We start from the raw sequence: 14,225 nt of genomic DNA, 5'->3' as shown, positions 1-14,225 counted from the left end.
TCTCTCTGGTGCTTCCGCCCTGAGACTGACGACGCCACCGCCTCTTCCTTAGCGGGGACGGGGACGGGCCGAACAGGCCTTGGTGTCGCGGAAGAGGCCGGTTGCTAGGCAACCGAGAGGCGTCTTTTGAATCTGGCTCCCGCTTTCTATCCCGGGAAGGCGGGCGGACGGGACCGCTTGGGATGGGAGGGAGTCGGTGAGTGAGGGAGGAAAAGAGCTGGAAGGAGGGTAGGGAGGGGAGATCCCGAGTTCGAGGGTCCCAGCTGGATGGGTTACGTATCCGGAGTTTCTTAGAGACAGCCTTTGGCTGCTTCTGACCTGCAAAGCTTGGGAAGAACCAAGAGGGAGGGAAGTTTTTAATCCGGAAATCTAACTGTCTCTACCTAAACCTAAATACCTTTTATTAAGAGAGCAGCTTGTAACGGAAATGAAGGTTGCTACCTTTGGGGGGGGGAATCTCTCTAAGAGAAGAATGTGGACATTAAGGAGCGATATCCCCAGTCTCATAGTACCCAGCGAACTTAATTCTCTCAGCTGCCTTGCCCTGAGAAAGTTGGAGTAGAAGCAAAAATTACTCCTCAGGCTGGTAACTGCTCTTTTTTCCAGGCTCCTTTCTACCTTTGGTTTGTGTGCGTGTCTGTGTGTGTGCTGTTGGGCTTAATCTTGCTTCCATTGCTTGTGGTCAGATCAGGTATGCACATCACCTTGAAAAAGGAACAGATTTTTCTTAAAAGGGCATTCTTAGGACCCCCTGAAGGGATTAATGAAATCAAAATTACTGTATTTGGCAATTATGTTGAAATCTCATCAGATAATCTTGAGACACTGTAGGGGCAGTGAATGTGTCAATTTTAATTTTTAATTTGGTAGATATTGATAGACATAACCCATTAAAAACAAAAGCTCTTTGCGGGGTCCTCCATAATTTTTAAAAGTGGGAAGAGATTCTGAGAGGAAAAAAATTAAGAATGCTCTACCCCAAATCATGAACTAATTATACAGGCTGAATTAATTTAGGCTAATATCTGAGACGTACAGCCAAAGAGTAGGGATTTGTGTGCAAACAAAGATACCTGCAACTATGGCTTGCCCATTTGTTCTGCTGGCAGGCTCTTGTATCCTACTCCTAGTATCCACATGCACCGGAATATAAATCCAGTTAATTTAATTGAGTTTATGTCTATGCAGATTCTCAATCATCCTGGACATGGTTGTCTCAAAGGTATCCCCCCCCCCCAAAGGCAACAGGACATTCTTGGCTTTTTCCTTTGAAAACATTTCACTTCTCATCCAAGACATTTCTGAAGAATTTAAGGAATTTCTTGAATGAGAAGCAAAAAGTTTTCAAAGGAAAAAAACCCAAGAAAATCCAGTTGCCTTTTGAAAAAAAAAACCACCTTTGGGTTTACTATGATAAGGCTACCATATCTGGGCAACCAAAGCCCAGATGTCTGCTAGTGGAAACCAAATACTGAATACTGTATTTGCTGACTATATGCTGAAAGTTCTCTTAGCTGCTATATAGAAATTGTCTGTATGAGCATAATGTTCACAAGACAAAGCAGAAGCAAATTCTCAAGTTAAAGAAAAATGAAATATTTCTCATATTGTACTGATGATACAACTGCACAAAAGTATTAATATGTATATGTGTACCAACTCTCTTAAAGGTTCACGGTCAGTAGTATATACTTCACTAAAAAAGTGTCTAGTTTAATCCTAGGATTGTAGAGGGAAATAAAACACTTGCTGAATTCTGAATTGATCATGCCAATTCTTTACAGAGCTGAAGGGAGTGGTTGTGTAAAGAAAAATTCTTTCTTTACAGAGCTAAGATTTGAATAGCTTATATTATTTTTATGTTTGATCATAGAAATAGGTAATAGAAATATGTTTGGGGACAGTCCTGATAATGCCAAACAAAATAGTTTGCTTCCTTCTCAGAAACTAATGCCTTGTTAGGAGAATGACCCAGATAGGCCTCAATTCTTACAATCCTTGTGTTAAAAACAACCAAATTATCTTCATTTAAAATACAGTAGAGGTGATTATATTTTCTGAGCCTCTAGCCAAAATCATACTAGTTCACAAATGCATTCATTTATTTATCATTATTTATTTAAATTCACAAAATAAATATAGTATTTGCTGTGTTTGTGGCTTAAGGTAAAATGTATTTTTCATTTGTAATTGTCAGTTGAAACCTCTCATTTAAGCCACTAACTGATTTATCAGTTTTTCCACAGACATAATCATTTACCAACAAAATAAGTTTTTATGCTCTTCTCTGAAGAGTCAAAGATGACCAAGAAGTACATTCTGCTTAGGCTTCTTGTTCTTCAAATGGGGTAATCTGTTATTATATACTTACATTAATTTTAATACTGGGGTTGCAAAGCAAATGTTAATTTCAGTTGAATAAACTTTACAGTTGTATAGGGTTTTTTTGTGTCTACTGGTGGATCTCAGTTGTAATTTTGACTAGGTATGCAACTTTCAATAGCATTAAGGAAAAATTATTGATGTAAGATTATTGATATGTGAAAATTTTATTTCCTATACCATGGCCCATTTTAAGATTCTTGACAGATACCTTTACTCTCTTTTTAATTTTAAGAGCTCATGCCTAGTCTCCCAGAGATTATAAAGGTGCAAAGTGCAAATGAAAGAAAATGAAGCAGCGGTGCCCTTTGATGTGGTTTTACCATGTACAAATCTTGCAATAAAAGAAGTCTTACGAATAAGGCAGAATTCTCTTTAAGGAATTGTCTGAAATTCGTCTTGGTGATAACAAAAGGACAGTTTTATGTGCCCTTTAAAGTAATGTTGTATATGGGAAACTGTGAGTGGTTTCCTTGCCTTTAAATACTGTGTAGAAATATATATTTTGAAGTTTTGTTGTTAATTCTGTAAATATTAAGTTGACATCTCTTTAAACCATGACTAAGCATATTGACATGAGGTGAATGGATCCATAAAAATTGAAGTACGGTCTCATTTAATTTTATGACTTACTCAGTTAAGACTACATAAATTACTTCTGTAGTGATCTCCAGTGACCTAAGTGAGATTTTAATTTTGCAAAGTTAGAAAATATTACATTTAAAAATATTCTTTAACAATTGTGCAAGATTGATTCTACATTGAAACTACCGTTTAGGACTAGAATAGACTGTAGGACCAAAAGAGTAATCTGCATACTACTTCCATTTGGTTTTTTCCAATAAACTTTTTCACTTAGAAATGTGCATAGAAATGCACTTTTATAGAGAAGTTGCTTCCAGTGTTACTAGCTATTGAGGGAACAGAAATAAAGAGGAAAGGCCTTTGGATTTAATATGCATAATTTCAACCCTAATCTAACTCTGTTTAACCAGCCATCATTGTTTTGAGAAACTTCATTTAGAACTACGTTACAGTTCTATTTACTATAATATCTCTGCGTGAAACCATTCTGCTTTACCTTGCACAAAATCCCCATTTGAAATCTGCTACAGCTGAGGAATTAAAACATGTTGCCAGCCCAATTCACACTTGTTCCTATTCTTCCATCAGTTCCCTAGAATTCATGCAGTTGTGTTGTTGGGAACAAACAGATGCTAAACCAATCCTCAACTAGTGCATGGAGGCTGTGAATTCTAGATTAAGTTCTACTAATTTTACTTGTTACTTGGTAATATTGGTTCTGGTTGTTACTCTGGCCAGCTGTTGGCTGATGACTTGGGGATCGGTCCGGTACCAGCCCTGCTCAGGTACCAAGTAGGTGGAAATCTTAGGCAGATGGGCTTTACCCAGCTTCTGCCTACGTCAGGTACAACTGTGCTTGAACCAGGACATCCTGATTACAGTAGATCACACCCTGATTTACCACCTGGCTGGACAATTACAGTGAGCTCTATGTAGGGCTGCTTTTGGAAACAACTCAAGTTATAGCTTATACAAAATGTGCAGCAAGACAGTTCCAGTATAGAGTAACACATGCTTCAATCACTGCAGTAATTGCCAGTAGGTTTCTAGACTAGTTCAAAATGTTGGACATTACTTTTAAAGCCTTATATGGTACAGCATTAGAATATAGCAGCCATACCTTGACTGGATCGAATCTACCTGTTTGATTCAATCCACTGTGAATCTGTAGACAGTCCTTTCCAATTATGAGATTTATGAAACATGGACTACAAAGTTCATATTCAGCCCTTTCCAATCCATTAGATTTGTGGAACATGGACTAGATATGATCAGGCTTTCTGTGTGGCAACCGTAGTTTATGGAATTTCTTCCTGCAGTCTTACATTTTAAATAGTATATAAACAAGCTAAGTCTCTATTGTTTCAGTGCTTCTTCGATCTGGTCAACATCTGTTGTGGTTTGACAGAATCAGAGACTGGGTTATAGGGAAAAATCAGGGCTTAGGAAGTTTGCTGGAACAGTGCTGATCCATGAAGGTTTCCATGATTCCTGTCTTATAAGTCCTAGCTGTAAAGACTTGTCCTTGAGATTTTACATGATTCAACTTTGGATTCTCTTTCTTTGTTGTTTGCTGCTATTCTAAACATTGTCTGCTCAGGAGTCTGCCTATGCATGTATGAAATTTAGACTGAATTTATGACTTCACGTTAAGCCTGACATTTATTTGCAACTTTAAGTATTGCTGTTCTTAAAGCTAGGACATCCTGAAAATCTCAGATTTTCAAAGTTTAAATATATGATACTTAATGCTGGTAATTTATTTATTTATTAGATTTATATACCCTCTTTTTTTCAAGAGCTCAAAATAGTAGGCAAAACACGCTCTCTTCTGTAATGGGAATGATTGACCAAGAGTTACTCAGTCAGCTTCTGAGGCTGATAGAGGACTAAAACTTAGGTCTTCCTGGTGCCAGTTCAGTTTTATTCTTGTAAAGATTTAGAGCTTAAATTTACAAAATCCAGGAATAATAGAGACTGTAATTCAGTACCAACCCTTTGGGCATTTAGAAAAGACATTACATCTAGCTACTTTGGCAGTTCTTGGACTGATTTGAGAGGTGGGATTCCCCTCTGCAGTAAGTGATAGTTTATCTCTTTTCAGTATCTTCAATATCTTATTCCTTGGCATAGTAAGATTTAAAATACATTATTGTGTGTGTTACTATTGTCAAATCTATTTACTGAATTGGAGTGTATGCTATTTACAGCTGGTTGCGATTGAAGTGACACATAAGCCTCGTTAATGAATAACTAAAAACAAACACAAAAATAAATAGAAGGAGTAAAAAAAATACAATTCTTTAAATAAGCGTTTTGAAGCCCTGGACGGTTGACTCATCTTTATAGATTGTAGGTCATTTATCAGAGCTTAGGGATAGGGAACTTTGGGAGACGGTAAATTAAAATATTTTGTTAAAATATTTTAAAATATTAAATATTTACACAAGTAAAAGTCCTAAATGTTTCGAAATTTTACTTAAGAAAACTTTTACCGAAAATTAAGTACACAAAATAACTAGTGTTCCGATAGATATAGTAGGTATTTAATAGGATTTCAAGACCGTTTATATAATTTTAAAAATATCATTATATTATATTACTGTTTTGGTGGACTTGACCCAAGAAGGAAATCTGTCATATAATAAAACAAATCAATAATTTGCAATTGAGAATATTCCTATACCCTATTGTGGTGTGTGAAGTATGAAGTGTTTTGTTTATCTGATAAAATGTAAAATGGCATCTCCCCCCCCCCCCCCCAGATGCTTGCATGTTCTTAAATGTTGTCTTAAATATGTTTTCTTCTTCCTAGCTTCCCTGTTATGGCTGGTCTTTTTATAAAGCAAGGTGAACTGTATGGAGCAGTTAGATATTTACTTTATGTATTTGAAGGTTTTTTTTAAAGGAAAGTTGAATAAATGTTACATACTTTCTCCCCTTTAGATCTCTCATGGATAAACCGTAAAAGAGATAACTATGGAGGAGGAATTTTTAGAATACCTTGTCTGTGTTTCTGAAAAACTACTACTTGAATATGGCCAAACTGCTGATGAAAGAGATACAAAGAAACTGAGAAATCTTGTTATGGTTAGACTGCATGCACAGTACCTATATGATCTGCGAAGCATGCCATATTGTGTTTCACTCAAAATATGTGATTTGTCTTGTAATTTCCTTACAAATATCGATGCACTTGAATATTGCACTAATTTAATTAAATTGGATCTCCATAATAATCAGGTGAGTAGTAATGGCTTTAAAAATGTAATTTTTGAAATAATCTAATCTATACCAATAGAAGAGAGCTCCTAATATTTGCATCAAGCTAGGTGTGTCTTAGTATTATGGAGTTTTCCAGTGAAACTGCACATGGATTCTTTAATCAGTTATGATTCTTTTGGTCGTTCCAGCTGTTTATTGAATAACTAACCTAATGAACACCTTTGGAAACATATATATTTCTTGGATGAAAATTAAAATATGTGTAATATCTCCTTTGAAATTTCAGTGATCCTTTCTATGTGGTGGCCATGGGTTACAGGAAACCAAGGTTTTATTTCATTGGGAGGGCATTCAAAGATGGGGCAATCAGTCAGATTCCTTTCAGTATTTAATTTTTTTATTTCTAGACTTAATTTTGATAAAATTAATGGGCCGAAGCACTATAAATTGATATGGGTTTTGTTTTGGGGCTCAAAATGTTTGATGCTTAATAGCCCTACTCCAAATGGCAGTAGTCTCTTAGCAGCCTGAAATATAGCTGATCAAGATTCTTCTGCCTTGTTTCATGTCTTGTTATAGTTTGCCCTTGTTTTTCTTGCATATTTTTGGGAAGGAGGGAATCTGACTTATTTTTTTTTAACATTCAGTTAAAGAAATGCTCAAGTTTACAGACTCAGGATGATGATATCAGGTTCTGTCCCTCTATGTTATATGAATAGAGAATCCTAATCATGCCTTTGAACACGTATGTAACTGTGGTCCAGACCTTTGCCTTTAAAATTTTAGATAGTGGCATTTTTGTCATCATTTTGTTTGTTGATATTTCCTTTACTTTGTAAGACGTACACTATGTCCATAAAGAAACAAATTCATAATCTGAAATTTGTACAACACAGAATTATTGTATAGACCATGTACAATTTATGCTATAACTTCTATAAAATAATTGCCATATTAAAAGTATCGTAGAAGTTTCTGTAGATAAAAATGTCTCTAGGTAGAGCTGGTTATACTAATTCAACCCCCTTGTTTTTAAGTTTTCTAAATCCGGGGAGTTAATAATTTCCAATAACTAAACTTTTTAATGCTCCTTAAAAATGCTAGAGGAAAACTATATAATTTTAGGAAGGTTTTTAGATCATTCTGATTCTAAAATTCAGGTATATCTGGAGATCCTCCTAGTGTACCTGAGAATTCATTACCTCATTTCTGGTATTCTTCTATTCCCTTTAACTGATGCATTAGTTACCGCACTATCAATTTTTATAGGCATTATCAACTCACTGATTTTACACTGATATTTTGGTGATTTCCCCTCTTCCTTTTTTCCCATTGACCTTGGCAACTTTAAGTTGCATGAACGTCAACTCTCAGAATTCCCCAGCCAGTATATATCATAATGTCAATGTTGAGAAACAATATATTGGTTGACATTGACTGGCCTTTTTCTCTTTTTTACTTGAAAAGGCAAGCTTGGGTAGCACTAAATTGTAATTATGGACCAGATTTGATCGTTGTGCTTTTTGAAGAATTATATACAGGTAGTCCTCGCCTTATGACCACAATTGAGCCCAAGATTTCTGCTGTTAAGTAAGACATTTGTTCAGTGAGTTTTGCCCCAGTTTATGACCTTTCTTGACACAGTTGTTAAGTGAATCACTGCAGTTGATAAGTTAGTAACCCGGTTGTTAAATGAATCTGGCTTCCCCATTGACTTTGCTTGCCAAAAGATTGCAAAAGGTCATTATATAACCTTGGGACAAAGCAATAGTCATAAGTATGAACCAATTGCCAGGCATCTGAATTTTGATCACATGATCACATCAACATGGGGGACTATGATTACTACAAAGGTTGTAACTGTGAAAAGGGGTCATAAGTTACTTTTTTCAGTGCCTTTGTAACTTTGAATGGTCACTAAATGAACTGTTGTAAGTCAAGGGCTACCTGTACTCTTCAAGGGTAGAAATATATTTATTAAATCATTTTTCATTTTTATCCCCTTTTAAAATTGTTTTTCAATCCGTAAAGTCGATCTTAATGAAGGACCAGGTTACAAAACCTCTATGTACTTCTTAAATGTTAATAATATAGATGTACTATTACCTTAAAGTTGTGACCTTCTACACGTAAGTAATAGAAAAACGGGATTAGAATAACGTGAGTGAAATATATTATGAGGTGACACGGACTTTTAACGGATATCCGTGTAACAACAATTGTCGATTTTTTCACTCAAGGCACTGGACTACTATGTCATTTCTGATGAAGAAATAACCGAAGGTTGGAGACTAACTGAAAAATACAGACCATTTACTCTGGACTTTTTTGTTGACTATTACCCTCTTTCTGGAAAGGTAAACACAAAGTAATCTAATGTTATTAACATGTTACTACGTATGCCTTCCTAGGGAACACTAAGTTTCAAATATATTCTCAGTTTGAAAGCATGCAAATGCAAGCAGATAAATAGGTACCACTTTGGTGGAAAGGTAACAATGTTCCATGCAGTTTGGCATATAGTCATGCCGGCCACATGACCACAGAAACAACAGTACTGACTACCTCAGCTAGGCAGTGGAGATGAGCACCACCCCCTACACTCGGACACGATTGGGCAGAGGAAACCTTTATCTTTACCTTTATATTCTAACAATCTGTTGCCTTTATCTGTGTTCAAGCCAGAACATTTCCATTTAGAGTTCAGTGTAGGAAAGATTCTGCCTCTCAAGAGACAAGTCCTGCAAATACATTTGTGAAATATTTGCTTCTCTCAGAAAAAAATAAGTCTCAATATGACTATTAATTGTGGAAAGTGGTCATAGCTCTCTATGAGTTACTTTTAGCATAGTCTCAATATCTATAACTATGCAGAAGTGCATTGTATTGAATTCGTTGGGAACCAGCTCTGGTAAATATTATAGGATTTTTTTCCAGACTAGAGAGAAGAGGTGCAGAGTGTTGATTTCCTACCATTTCCAAAGTGTCTTCCATTTTGGCTTGCAGATCTCCAGGGCAGCTTGGCAGGCTGAGCATGACTCTGCTTTTAGTGGAGTCCACAAATTGGTCAAAATAGGAGCTGGTGAAGGGATTGGCTTCTCAGAAAACTAAGGAGAAGATAAGGCACACCTGTTTATGGCCTCATACCAGTGGTGGGATTCAGCCAGTTCACACCGGTTTGGCAGAACCGCTAGCTAAATTTTGTTGAGTTCGGAGAACCGGCTGAATGCACACTGCTTCCAGAAGTCCATTCTAGGCTTCGAAGGCCTGGAGGAGGCCTCCCAGGCCTAGAAAAGCCCGCCGGAAGTGCATGGATGCCACTTCCGGAAGTCCGTTCTAGGTCTCGGAGTCCCAGGCCTGCATCCATGCAGAGAACTGGTTGTTCTGATATTTGAATCCCACCACTGCTTCATACATATTTTCTCTGTGAAGAGATTGCAAAATGGCACTCTCCAGTGAGTTTGAGGGCCAGGCAAATATTCATCTTGCCTAAGCCATGCTCAGTGCCATGCTAAGAGACGTTGTGTTTGCATACTTCCTCAATTACTTTAGGAAACTACTTACTACTAATTTCTTTGAAGTTAAGAATCTTCCAAAACCCAAATTCTACTATACTGGGAGAGTTTCCTTTCCTCCTGAATGAAAGAAGCTCTGAGTAAGTTTAAGAATTAACAAGAGAAGCTTTGATTTTTTTGGAAAACAGCAAAAGTGGGATTAGAATGTTTATTTTGGAAAGTTAATAAGCTAGAAAACATTTCCTGTGGGATGTTCAAAAATTAATAAAATTGTATATGAACTTTTTGAAATTAAAGTTAAATCCTCCTGTGGGAAATTTTTTGCTGAAAAGAAAACAAACGGATGACAAACAAATGGCAAGAGGGGACTGGCTACAGAAAATACAAAGAATTACTCTTAAAGAACAGACTATTAATACAATGCACTGCGCTATTAGACTGTAGAGGAAATGAAGGATTTTTGTGACCAATTTATTCAGCACTTACTTACAACACAGGATATAGAAAACAACAGAATTTGTTGGATTAAACAGACTGATTTGAAGGTGGATTTGGAGTCTGAAAAATACTGGATTGTAAAAGAGAAAAGTCTGAAAATTAATTTTTAAAATGCCAGAATATAAGAGTTATGTGCAAAATAATGTCACAATGGATTTATGAATGAAAACAATTTTAATAATGAAAAGGGGGCATAAAAACAATAAATTAGAAGAGTGACTTGGAAAAGCAATATATAGAAGATGGGGTACAAATAAATGAATAAATAATAAACCAAGGAAATTCTTTCTGAGAAGAGACAAAGAGAAACTGCTCAAGCTGTTCCAGGAAGGAGACCGCGAAACTGAAGAAATCAACTTGTGGGACACTACTTAATGGGACTAAAGAGCCAGCTTTTTAAAAATGAAAAAAAAATGATAATGTGAATCTGTTTAATAAGGGTTAAATTAATAATAATAATAATAAATAATAATAATAATAACTTTACTGTCACTTTGAAAGTACACCAATCGGCATACATCAAAATGAAATTTCGTTGCATACAGCTCTCAAAGGGTCACCACCTCCGATATACACTCCTTGTTCGTGGCCAGCTCAAGTTACAGATCTTCCATTTTAGTCTCTAGGGAGTGAACGATGGCAAACAGGACAGATGGAAATGGAGCTCCATGTGGATTATCCCTCAAATTAGCTTATATTCCTGCACGACAACCTCACCTCCTTTCTTTTTCTGATCTTGTCTCTTCCACCTTTTCCTTAAAGAGGCCTCACACCTTTTCGCCCCTGGAGAAGGCTGCCGCCGCTACCAACTCCTCCAAAAGCCTCTCTCCCATCCTCTGGGCCTGCCGACAGCCTCATCCAGTTCCTTCGCTCCATAAGCCCCGTATATGTATATGTTGCAGTTTCTGGTAGCTGTTAATGGGATTTCTTTTTGTCCAGGATTGTATGACAAGGCTTTAAAGATTTCAGCATAAATAGGGAGAGATTGAATGATGCATTTTATGTAATTTGACTATTGATAATAGATTACATATGGGAAGAAGAGATATTTTTTTAAAAAAATGAAGTGCTAGAGAAGGTCTTAAGTTAGCTGAATTGTTTATACTTGTCTGTGGGGGGGAGGGGAAACAATCTTTTATATACCTTTTTTATTTTTTCACTTTCGTTCTTTTGTTTACTGTTTATATTTTTCTTAGTTTATCTTACTCTATATTTCCTTGTATTTGTAAACAATAATATTATTTTAAAAAATAAAGTCCTTTTGGCTTGTGCCATTCAAGATGAGAATAGTCGGGGAAGTATTTTTCTTCTGTTTTCTGTTCATCTAATATAAGTGGCAAATTATTAATACAAATTCCAGGTTTGCCCAAAGAGATGGGTGATCTTGTGACATTTTCTGCAAATGAAGGCGTTTTGGCTTTAGAGGGTTCACTATTGTCTCCAACCATTTCTTTGCCCTGGAATTTCCACTTGTGGAACTCAAACATTAAATAACAGACTTTTGTATTGAAAGTGTTCAACTCCCATCAATGGAAGTCTGCTCTCTTAACTGAGGTATACCCATACTTAGGTTATCATATCTGGATTAAAAAAAATCAGGCTGATTTCTAGATAACAACAGTAGATAAACCTCTAGGATTAATGATTCATTTGAAGGGCTAATTAGAATCAGATGGTTGAATTAATGGGATGATAATCAGATGTGAATGTTGGAGGTTCTGAGTATTCACTATCAAAATCTGATCTTTACAACACAGGTATGTGGAAGTTTGTAATAGCTTGAACAAGAGAAATTACTGAAGACCTAAATACTTACCAGGCTGCAAAAGTTTGCAAAACTATTTCCAAAGAGCTTTAACTCTACCAGTCCACTGTCAGACAGGTTGTGTACACATGGAGTCAGTTTGGCACCACTGTTCCCCTCTCTAGAAGTGGTTGACCAACCAAGATCACACCAAGAGCAAAATATGTAATACTCTGGGAGATGTCGAAAACTGTAGGGTAACAGATAGAATTAAAGGCCTCTCTTGCATTGGTGAATGTCAATTCTTGTGACCACTGAAGAACAATGGGATGCATTGAAGGCTTGCAAGGAGAAAGCCACTGCTGTCCAAAAAAAATATTACTGTTCTTTTACAGTTTGCAAAAGACCACGTGGATAAGCCTATTGGAAGAATTTTCTATGGACAGATAAAATCAAAACAGAACTTTTTGTCTTGAATGAAAAGAATTAGGTTTGGTGAGAGGCAAACAGTGCATTACAGCATAAGAAACCTATCCCTTTGCTGAAACCTGGTGGTGGCAATGTCATAATTTGGGGTTGCTTTGCCATTCTGGAGCAGAACAGCTTGCTGTCATTGATGGAACTATGAATTTTGAATTGTATTAGCAAATTCTACTGGAAAATGTCAGGGTATCTGTCAATGAACTGATTTCAAGACAAAATTTATCATGCAGCAAATCGATAGCCCAAACAGAGTTGTATGACCGAAGAATGATAAAAGCAGAAGGAAATGATCAAATCAAAATTTTGACTTTAGTCTTGGAGAAAAGTTGTGGAAGGACCTGAAGCAGACAGTTCATTCAATAGCCAACCAAGATCCCTGAGTTGAAGCTGTTCTGTAAGGATGAATGAGGTAATATTCCTCAAAGCTGATACATAGGACTGATCAACAATTCTTGTTAATGTTTAGCTCCAGTGATTGCTGTACAAGAGCACACCTGTTATTAAAAAGTACAAACACGAATATGTAGCTTTGGATCAATTTTTACGAATAAATAAACCAGTAAAATATTTTTCACCCATTTGTTCAATTGAGTTCTCTTTATTTAATTTTAAGATGGAGAACAGATCACACTGTATGTTGTATCTATACAGAAATATAAAAATTCAGAAGTGTTTCACAAACTTTTAAACAACACTGTATTGTTGAGGCCTCCTGTTTGGTGAACAAGTTTGAGAAAGAATCTGGATTGCTGTGTCCAGAATACATTAATCTAATATTTTTATTCCCTGGTAGAAACATATTAGTTCCAGGTAATTATAGTACTATCTCATGTTCAGAGAATTAGATGACTGCTACAAATCAAATTTTTAGTAAATGGTGAAAAGGATTTGCAGACAAAATTTATAATTTCATTTCCTGTGAAAAGATGAATCCTGATGTATCTTAATTCACAATTAGGAAAAAATTCTCAGCTCAATTTCAATGAATACTATATAAGATTTTATTGTTCTAAAGTTTTCTACCAGTAAAATTGGGTCATATTTCTGATCACATTTGCTAATAAGAATCACTTGCTTATTAGAATCTTTAAATAATACAGAAAGACAACAATCTTTTAATTGATTTTGTTTGAATTCTGAAATAATGAATTCTATACTGAGAAAAAAAAATGTTCATAAAAGTCCCTGTTGAATCTTTATTCATGAAATTCTTGTCAAAATATAATACATTCTTTAAAATAGCTTATTGATAACATTCATGGAAGAACATCATTCATGCTAATACACACATAAGTGCATGCACATTTATTAAATATTAAATAATTTAGGAGTTACTGGTTCTATGTCCCCAGATGGTGTTCAAGGTAGAGCATTTTTCTTGAACATTGTGCTATGAATCCCAATTAGACACCAAATAGGAGCAGATTTGAACAAATGGGATCTGACAAATATCTTTACATTGTCCCTTAAGCTGTACATGCTGAACAAGATAAGAGTAGTTAGGACCCTACATGAATCAGTCAAAATCTAGTCAGTGATGAATTATAATTCATTATATCCATCCTGCCAAGAAAGAGCAGTAAGATTCTGAAAGTACCATTTCTATTGAAATTGTTACTTTTGCTTAGGATTTCTCAGCCTTAAATTTAGCAACAACTTATAATTTGTGAGTATCCCCGATTCTAGTTTTGACAACTATTGACCAAAGCCAGCTAAACTAAAATGGAAAAAAACTGCTGCTCGGAACAGCAAAAATATATGAAATGCTTCTTGCAAAAAAAAAAAAAAAAAAA

General features: G+C 35.8%; 1 protein-coding gene across 1 annotated transcript in view; it reads left to right on the top strand.

The window, feature by feature from the left end:
- Positions 1-113: 113 nt before the first annotated feature.
- The window catches only part of LRRIQ3 (leucine rich repeats and IQ motif containing 3), a 49,294-nt gene continuing 35,182 nt past the window's right edge, over positions 114-14,225 (top strand). Inside the window, exons 1-3 of the mRNA XM_015813201.2 lie at positions 114-196; positions 5,914-6,210; positions 8,424-8,549. Coding sequence (XP_015668687.1) covers positions 5,947-6,210; positions 8,424-8,549 — 390 coding nt within the window. The 5' untranslated portion in view covers positions 114-196; positions 5,914-5,946. The remainder of the gene's footprint in view (positions 197-5,913; positions 6,211-8,423; positions 8,550-14,225) is intronic.

Source organism: Protobothrops mucrosquamatus, unplaced genomic scaffold (genome assembly GCF_001527695.2).
Source record: "Protobothrops mucrosquamatus isolate PMUCROS unplaced genomic scaffold, P.Mucros_1.0 scaffold142, whole genome shotgun sequence".
In the NCBI taxonomy this organism is placed as follows: Eukaryota; Metazoa; Chordata; class Lepidosauria; order Squamata; family Viperidae; genus Protobothrops; species Protobothrops mucrosquamatus.
Note: the sequence above shows the minus strand (reverse complement) of the source record. Positions and strands in the feature narration are given on the sequence as shown.